At 29.4% G+C, this 9,745-nt stretch overlaps 2 protein-coding genes across 2 annotated transcripts; one reads left to right on the plus strand and one right to left on the minus strand.

Annotated features, from left to right (window-relative positions):
• Window positions 1-214: 214 nt before the first annotated feature.
• LOC149513881 (uncharacterized) lies at window positions 215-1,058 on the plus strand. The gene has a single exon (XM_089747965.1). It carries the CDS (start codon window positions 271-273, stop codon window positions 718-720), a length of 450 nt encoding a protein of 149 aa, XP_089604091.1. The 5' UTR covers window positions 215-270; the 3' UTR covers window positions 721-1,058.
• A 2,324-nt stretch (window positions 1,059-3,382) lies between these two features.
• LOC111300761 (uncharacterized) lies at window positions 3,383-5,594 on the minus strand. The gene is made up of 5 exons (XM_022896378.2): window positions 5,445-5,594; window positions 5,286-5,338; window positions 4,226-4,402; window positions 4,028-4,108; window positions 3,383-3,902 (listed from the first exon to the last, which is right to left on the minus strand). The coding sequence occupies exons 1-5, from the start codon at window positions 5,502-5,504 to the stop codon at window positions 3,716-3,718; spliced, it is 558 nt and encodes a 185-aa protein (XP_022752113.2). The 5' UTR covers window positions 5,505-5,594; the 3' UTR covers window positions 3,383-3,715.
• Between the last annotated feature and the right edge of the window lie 4,151 nt (window positions 5,595-9,745).

Genomic DNA, 9,745 nt, shown 5'->3' on the forward strand with positions numbered 1-9,745 from the left:
AAAAAAAAAAAAAAGCTAACTCTGTCGGTTGTCAACCAATCAACTTTGCCTCGCCAACCTTATACAGCAGCAGATAGCCGCCATAGCACACAGGTTTCACAACCCATATTGACTCCTGGCTCGTTTTGAGTCGGCCAAACAGGTGACAATCTCTTCTCGTCTACTACTGTAACTTTCCCTTCACTCATAGCAAAATCCACAATATTTAAAAATAGCCCTCTCGCCACTGGTTTGGAATTAGAACGTTGAAAATGACATCCAAAAAACCACATGAATAGAAACAAAACAATGAAACAAAAAGCAGAAAATGACATTGCCCATAAAGATGAAGCCTTCCCTGTCTATAAATACAGTCCCCCTCTGGCATTTCTCCTTTCCTCCATACAATACTTTTTTTCAGCTTTTCTCCTCGCAGGAAAAATGGATTTCATGATACCCAAACCTCAGCGATATTTCTCAGGTGCTGATCAGAAGGTGACAAATGTGAATAACCCAGAAGAAGAAGATGCTCATACAACCTACCATGTCACCAGCCAGCTTAAGATAAAACCCTCAGCTCGGTCTTCCCCCGAAGCCCTGGACAAAGAAGTTGTCCTTAGGCGTCTCCGTCATCACAAGAGCAAAAACAAAATCAAAAGTGCTTTTCAGGCTTTGGTTGGTAGCTCAGGACAACCACAAGAAAAGTGGATGGAACTGGGTGATGCTTTCACCTGCCCCTGAAAGGAAGCTAAAAACCCATAAATCACCATGGGATTATAAATGCCTTGAATGATATATTTGACGATGACGAAGAGTTTAAAACTCTCTTGTTCGAAGAGGTTTATCTTCCAAGAATAACTGTTTATGGCTCAATGGGAAGTGAGGACTTAATAGTGGGTAGTATTGTATTGAAATTTGAGTTCGGAATTCTATCATGTGTTGTAGATTTCTAGTACAATAATTGTGTTTCTTTTTGTGATCATGATTTTGATCTCATCTTGTAGCTTGTACAGCTTTGTACGATTTTGTAACACAAGCAAGCCCGATTGAAGATATAATAAATCTTTAGTAAAAACAAATTGAACTATGCAAATTACAAATTGTTTCAAGCTAGTTTCCAACATAAGATAACACATGCACATCCCTGGCCAGCCAATCCATCTCTTTTGGGCTGAATATCTATACTCAAAATACACTTTCAACCAATGAAAACTGGCTAAACCTGTAAATTAATTCATTCATCTAATACTATATTTGGATTGAGGGAAGGGAAGTGGAAGGAAAGGAAAAGAAAATAAAGAAAAGTTAAAAAAAAAATTTTGTTTAAATAAATTTCTAATTAAAAAAAAGGAAATGAAAATTTAATAACTTTTTGTTTTTTTTGTAATATTTATTTTTTTAATACTCCAATTTGAGAGCAAAGTTAAGAAAAAAAAAGTTGAAAATTTTTTATTTTTATAAAAATATTATTATATCCATCATTTTATTAATATTAAAAATTTAGTAAAAAAAACTTAACTACATCACAATCTTCTTGTAATTTTTTTAAAATCATATCTTTTTTCAAGTAAATTTCACATGTTTCTTTTAATATAAAAATTTTTTATAATTTTTTTGGTGATTTGATTTTGATAAATGATTGAATTAAATATGAATAGACATATTTTTTAATACTCCAATTTGAGAGAAAAGTTAAGAAAAAAAAAGTTGAAAAAATTTTATTTTTATAAAAAGATTATTATACCCATCATTTTATTAATATTAAAAACTTAATAAAAAAAACCTAACTACATCACAATCTACTTGTAATTTTTTTAAAACCATCTCTTTTTTCAAATAAGTTTCACATATTTCTTTTAATATAAAAATTTTTTATAATTTTTTTGGTGATTTAATTTTGATGAATGATTGAATATAAATAAACATTTTTTGGATGTAGGAGATGTAACATTTTTATGTGATTGCATTTTTTTATATTTAATACCTTTAATATGAATATATCGTCAAAGTGATAGTATATTGAAATTTTGATAATGGTAAAAAAATCCATTAATGCATATTTGTAAAATATATTTCTGTTTCATTTAATTAAAAAGCTACTGATATAACAGCAATTGTGAGACCATATAAGATAACAAACATATCATGGTTTAAGAGTTTTTCTAAAATTATAGGTAATAAAAGTTTATAATTGAAAAAAATTATTATAATAAATTGTTTCCTTTATTTTTTACTCGTTATCCAAATAGTGGATGTTATAATTCTTTCATTTTTTTTTTTATTAATTTTAATTATTCAAATAAAAAATACATATATTATTTTCTTTAAAAAATTTTATTTTCCTTTATTTTTCTTTCCTTTATAAATATTTATCAAAATATTACCTAAGATAAATGATTTTGAATTTGAATCCTATAAATGATTTTTATTGATGTTAATCTAAAATACATCTTGCTTGACATGTGGAACATAATATTTTAACTACCCTGAATTTCTTCAGACAGGAAACAAAAATGAATTTCCACTCTCAACTTTATATCTAAATGAATTGCTTATTTATATGCTGTTAAGTGGTTGATACAAGAGAGTTTCACCGCTTTTTCTATGGAGCTTTTTCTATTCCCGAGAGATCTTTCCTTTTTTTTAACTTACGGGCTGCTTTCTTGCCTCCCTTTTTTAATGATAGAAAAATTTCCATAAAAATTGAAACCAACGAATTTGGCATTAGCGCACTTCTGACCATGACTTGAAACATTTTTAAATCATAATATGAGCGGAAATTTGCTCAATGATGTTGAAGATTGATGGGAGTGCCTAGAGTTGTAAATGATATATTAGTACTCGTAAATTATTCGGGTTCGATTCGAAAAAAATTCGAATTCGATTCGATTATTGTCGAGTCAAACTCAAGCTCGAGTAACTCTACTTATCGATCGAGTTGAATTCGAATATTCTTATATCTGACTCGAATAGTTCGCGAGCCTAATCGAACTTTTATATTTAAATACATTTTTATTATTTTAATTAATAAAATATTTCGAATCCGAGTTCGAATTCGAGCATGAATAATCGAACTCTTGTCGAATATACGAATTGAACTTATTTTTACATATTAATCGAACTTAATTGAACAAACTCGAGTAGCTCGAATTCGATCACGAATTAAACTCGAGCTTGAAAAATAAAATTCGATCGAACTCGAATCGAATATCGAACCCTAAGTTGTGAGTCGAACTTGAACTCGAACTTCTCACTATTCGACTCGGACTCGTTTACACCTCTAAAAGTGCCACAGTCAAGATGTTTTTTAGTAAAAAAATGGCAATATGAGAATAGGTAAAAATAATTGTAGATTACTTTTAACTCAGGATTTAGATTTGGTGGGAGTTGTGAGTGGACCTGGTGGCTGTTACCAATGAAATGGAGAGCCTTTCTCTTGTGATAGAAAAAACCATTTGCTAATAAATTCAACAATGAGGGCCTTCCAAAAGTTGGTCATGCCATGGCCAAATTAACAACCTAGAAGTTCAAGTGGAAGATCATTTCTTCCGGAAAAACTTCATGCAATTCATCAAGAGGAAGCTGTATTATAGGAGGCAACTCATTATTGTCTTCATTTCCTTAGTCACCGCAGTAGGCATAGACTACTTCTAATGCTCAAAGATCTTTTCAAATTCCCACCTCCTTAGAAGGATTGGGAATGATCTCAAGATTGGAAGGACCCCAGAGAGTTTTATTACAATCTTTTACAGCTTTCACGTAACCCAGAAGTAGAAAGGACACAATTAAGGCGAAGTGCTTGGTTAGAGTTCTTTAAAACCGACAATGACCTTGGAACTTGCATTTTCCTTTTCTTCAAGAACTCCAAGGAATTCTGTAAGCATGGAGCAGGTGGTATGTCCTTCAAAATAACAGGTTCTAACCTGCAGACAACAATGCACAAGCATAATTATTATGTTTCAAAGCTTTGATTCGAATGCTTCTTCTGTTATCTCAAAAAAAAAAAAAAAGAGTGCTTTTTCCGTTTATGAGAAAAGCAATCCCTCACCCTGAGCTTTTCTTCTTCTTCTTTCTTGAAATGGGCTTTACCTCAACCTTCTCATCCTCAGAGTCGGATACGAAAACTTGTCTGCAAAAAGAACATGATTTGTTTCTTCCTTAAACTATTTACATCCAAAGACCATAACTACATACACATATATAAAGATATATAGATTAGATAGATGCGTAGATGGATATGTCATACTTTTCACGAAATGCAAGCATTTCAACAATGTTAGCAGGAAGCATCCCCTTCTTGGCCCGAGACTCTTCATCAGTTTCAGTTTCTACGTCTTCTATGCCATTTTGAACTGTCACAGATTGACGTGGTGTTTTCCTCTGAGCCCAAAGTCTGCGACGTTCCTTTCCCTCACGAACAACCCTGTATAGAAGAGATCACATTAAGCTCAATAAGACTAAAAATTTTGCATTTAATATAAGTGAATTTGATGCAATCAAAAGTTCAACATGACAATTACAGAGCAGGAAGCAGCATAGACACTCAATTCAACCAAGCTGTACTCTGACTTTGTTGTATATGTATGTTGACTATGTTCTTCTATTTGGTCAAAAAATAGAACTATTTCTCAAACTAGTTGTAAAGTAAATATCTAATAATTTTTCTTGCGATATATGAAAATAACACTCACTGTCTTGCTGTTACTTTCTACTCTTTCCCTTCCCAAGATGACAGTAATAAACATCTCTCAAATATGCTAACACCCAACGCACAAATCATAGCATACTGCACTTTCAAGACCGTCCCATGAACCACGGGAAACCTGGTAAAATCATAAATCACAGGTAACTCAAAATTGGCCTTTAAATTACTTGTGTTTAGCATCAAAATATTGCTGTTGTTAAAAGAATTAACTTTAACATCATCACATTACCATAAAACCAGCCAAGTAATCAACCTCGCCATGCTCATTAAGTTCAATATGGACTCAAGAAACATCAAATGATCACATCAATAAAACTGTTACATTTAACCAAGTATTTGCTTAAAAGAGGTAATAAGGTATCAATGTCTTATGCCGCAAATACACTAAATCTTAAGCAGCCTAAACCTACCCAGAGCTACAAATTCTTCCCCTTTTTGCTTTAGCCAATCAATAGGGCAAAAAAAAAAAAACTCATTGCCAACTTGATTTAATAAAAAATTAAAAAAAGATCTTTTTTTTATCGTAACAATCTTCTAAAAAAGCAATATAAATATATATTTATAAAAAAAAGAGAGAATTGTATATAAATTAATTATTTACCTGGCCATGTTTTCTTTCTGGATTTTTCTTATCTCTTCATCTTGCTTTTTTCCCTGCAATTCAAAGCAAATTAAAAAAAAAAAAAATTAACTTTCTTTTGTAAATTTTCAATTAAAAAAACAAAAGATATACAGAAAAAACTGAGATTTTCATGAAAACCTGTTCGTTTGTAAATTCTTCGGGTGCATCAGAGTCGTAATCTTCTTCTCTTCCCGACATGTCGTTTTGCAGTGTCCTGTTTTTCGATTCGGGGACTTTTGAGACTGCTGTCTCTTTAGGGTTTAGGGTAATAATGCCATTAAAACAGAAAATTTGAAGCTATTTGGACCCAAAGAGACAAAAAAAAAAGCCCAAGTTTTATAACATTAATAGACAAAATGGGCTTGTAGCAGGTGGGCTTTGTTCTCCTGTTTCCTTTTTTCATAATGGACTCTCCTTTAAAAAAAGTTAAGTTTTTTTTTCTTCAACCTTTTTATTCGTGTATTTTATATAATTTAAAATAATAAAATTTATATATTTATATTATATTTTATTCAAAAATTATATATTATAATTTATGTCTATACAAAAATATAAAATATTTTTTTTTATTATTTTGTTAAACCCATATTTACTAAAATTTTAAATTATGTTTTTTTTTATCTATTCTATTTTTATCGTGTTTATATAATATCACTATATCATATTTTAGATTATAAAATTTACTTTCAATTATATTGTGTTTTAGTAAATATATTTTAACTTTAATTTCAATTATAATTTTTTATCGCATCAAATCAAATTGTCCATAAACATTTAAATTATTTTTCCTCATTTTGTATAATAGACTCATCCTTCTAAATATGAGTAATGTTACCATTTCTGTCAATTGCATCACTTTATTTTTCCTATCATTTTACTTAACAAGCTATTACTCTTATTATTTATTACCAAATAAATGCATCATGGTCTTGGTATATGTTAAAGGTTTTGTTTAATTATCTTCATTTTTGTATATAAATATTAAGATCATGTAAATATGTTTGTGGTTTTTTTTTTTTTTGAGTTAATTAAATTTCTTTGCCACATGTGATGTTTTATCCTAGTAATATAGGGTTTTGAGAATTGAGAACCTTTACATTAAATTGAGAATTGATAACAAAACACTTCTTTCTACTTGCTAAATTTTTATACATTGTATTTTTTGGCCACAATTATGCTTCTTCTAGGTTGATCTCCTATCACTTGGCTTAAATATTTTCTTCAAAATGTAGTTTTATATATATATATATATATATATATATATACACACAAAATTAATTATAAATGGTCCTTCACCTTTTAGTTTAATGATTAAAGAAGTTTTACGAGAATATAAAGGTTCTGATTTCGAATTAAGATCATTTTTTTCTTTTCCCTTTATAAAGGCTATGCCTTCTTTTGAATAAAAAATATATATATATAAGTGAGGCTATAATGTAATTTATTAATATTTAATTTTAAAATCTGATTATTTTTTATTTTATTTATTAATTAAATATCATTATATGATTAATTAATAGTGTATGATATTTCTATACTAAAGAAAAATGCAGCATGTTGTGCATATAACTTGACTTTCTAGATTACATCAATGTGTTGCGTGTAACATGGGTAAAAAGTAAGTGAGGTTTGTTTCTAGAATAGATATTAGTCTATTTTATAAATTGTATTTGGGTTTTGGATAAGGAAAAATCAACACTCGTCTTATACATCACTTTCTTATATCAATTTTTGGACCCCTAATAAACCAATCTTTGCACTAATCTTCTCCTACAAATCAAAGGCTTAAAAGTTACAACTGGCCATGTGCCATCCCCTTGACTACAATAGGTGGACTGAATTGAAGTCTCATTTTTTTTAGATCATGTAATTTATATATTCATATTGTGTAAAATATTAAAATTCGTATAATTTTATCGTATTTTACATAAAAATTACATGTCATAATTTATATTATAATTCATGTCGATATAAAAATATAAAATATATATTTTTAATTATATTAAACTCATATATAATTATTACTAAAATTTTAAAATTTTAATTTATATTGTATTATTATATTATATTTAAATTATCAAATCTAATTTTTTCCACTTTTTCTCATATCCTCTTTAATTTCCACACCATTAAAAAAATCAATGTTTTTTTCCACAAAGTAGACGTTGGCATGACTTAGTCAATAAAATAAAAAATTATATAACATATATAGAGGTGGAACCATCGTCGTCAGACCGCAAAGTTCCACAGTATTGGAAGAATTTTCTTTTGCCAGAAAGGAATTGCATGCGAAACAGAAATGGTTTCTATTGCGTGTGGGGACTGATAGCTGAATCTGATAGTTTCACCTAGCTGGATTTGTTCTTTATTATCTACAAAACTATTTGTTATATAAATGTCAATCCCTGCTTGCCCTGGATTTGGTTTGAGAAAGTTGATTTTCGAAGCATATTGGAAATTACCTAGTCTTTAATTACGTCTAATTATTGGGCGATGATCCATCTTTGTATCAAGTCAATGACAAGTAGTTTGACCAGTTGCCTTTATTTTCTTACTGCCTAACTTTCACAGACATTCCTCACCATAGATTGCGTTTCCTAGCGTGTTGGAAGATCCATGTGGAAGTTCCTAAATTTTCTCCCCGTTGAATCAATATCAAAGCACAACTCCAACGCCATGAAAATGTACTCTCATCCAGCTATCACATGGACTCTTATATATTAAGAGATGATGGTATAATAACTTTTAAAAAATCATAGCTTGAAGATAAAATAAAAATTATAAATGTTAGAATTTAAATCTTAAATTTATTAGATATTATTTTTTAAAAATAACAGTATAAATCAATTTATTTGATATTTTAAAGACAAAAACAATCAAATAATATGTGATAAATATGGATCCAATAATAGTGCTTTTGAAAACTGTTGGTGCGGAGCTGTCTTGGAGGGGTAAAATTCTAAAATTAAGAAGAAAGAGAAAAATAATGATTAAAGATAAAATCTTAACATTTATGTTTTAACGCTAAAATCAAATATCGACAAAAGAAAATAATAAAAAGAGAATCTAAGGAAAGTAAAAAAAAAAAAAAAAGATAAAGTAAAATGGTGAAATGACATTTGGATAGTTCAGAGGGAGGAGGCATGGGCATTTTAGGTTGTCTGAGATTAGCTTTAGGACCTAGATGACTTATAGATCGAATTGATTTAAATATTAATAATTTATTTTATAAATAATAAATTAGCATTTATGAGAATTTATTGAATAGATTGATGAGATGATTGAGTTAATGTAATATTGTAAAATTAGATTGATTTGGTATATTAGTTTAACTCAAAAGTAAAAAATATTTTTAATTATTCGTTGATAGTCTTCAACAAAAAAAAAAAAAATTATCTTTCAAACCTAAAAATGCTCCTAACAAAAGCCATATATAACTTGATCTAATGGTTATATATCTTTAAAATGGAAAGTAGGGAGATCTTGTTTCCTTGCAATTAAAATGAAAAAATTATAAAGTTTTGGAACAGATTTAACTCGTATGGTGGTCATGCAGTTAGGTCACTTTCCATACAACTTTTCCCCAGCTACTCGCCCAATTATGAAAAAAAATGGTCGAAAAGTTTGAAAAGTTGATGTTAAAAGCATAGAGAATCTACTGCAATTTGCCAAAACTTTAAAAATTGTTGTTGAAAATTCAACAAAAGTAGATAACCGAACAAGAAAGTCTTTCGCGTTTATCCAAAAAAGCAATATAAAAAAAAGCCATCAGAAACATATATATACGAGACCTGCATAACAATACTCGTCATGCAAGTTTTTGTGTATGAAAAGCTGGTTTTAATTGTGACAAAGTCATTTTCAGGAGTTGGGCTTCCCCACTTGCCTTCACTGGTCAGAAATTGCTGCTCTTTTCAGCTTTGCTTTAACGAAGTTGATGGGAAAGACACTTTCTTTGCGGTTCATGGTTTCAGTGCAACTTCGTCATCACTTCTCTTTGTGGCTATCAATTACTCTTCGTATTTACGTTGAGATCAAATTCAAAACGTCATAATTTACTTTCCATTAATTGGTCCATATATATATACACATAAATTAACATGTTCTGATTAGTACGAACTTGTTTAGCCTATACTAAATCTTGAATATCAGATTCAAATGCATGATATGAACTCTTAAACGACATTAAATGAAGGTAAAGTGCTTTAAAAAATTGAGGGACGATATTCTTGTTGAAAAAAGTTGTTTAGGTAAATCTCGAGGGATTAATATGTTAGTGTGTTAGGTTTATTACTATGAACCAACATTCGAATGGACAATTTAGCTCAGATTGGTGATGATTATGAGCATATATTTATGTTTTGGGATCAGATAATGCAGAATGAGCCATACCCAAAAGAGATGACGACTTTTAGAGTTTACAAAAGAATGAAGCAACG

This window comes from Durio zibethinus, chromosome 18, assembly GCF_047325235.1.
Source record: "Durio zibethinus cultivar Kanyao isolate XHJ-2024 chromosome 18, ASM4732523v1, whole genome shotgun sequence".
NCBI classification, from domain to species: Eukaryota; Viridiplantae; Streptophyta; class Magnoliopsida; order Malvales; family Malvaceae; genus Durio; species Durio zibethinus.

Bases quoted from the DNA above. Each gene is read 5' to 3' on its own strand.
- LOC149513881 (XM_089747965.1), top strand. From the start codon at position 271: ATGAATAGAAACAAAACAATGAAACAAAAAGCAGAAAATGACATTGCC.
- LOC111300761 (XM_022896378.2), bottom strand. From the start codon at position 5,504: ATGTCGGGAAGAGAAGAAGATTACGACTCTGATGCACCCGAAGAATTT. The intron at 5,339-5,444 runs GTTTTCATGAAA...TTTGAATTGCAG, and splicing joins AAGAATTTACAAACGAACAG to GGAAAAAAGCAAGATGAAGA. The intron at 3,903-4,027 runs GTGAGGGATTGC...TGTTGTCTGCAG, and splicing joins AAGAAGAAGAAAAGCTCAGG to GTTAGAACCTGTTATTTTGA.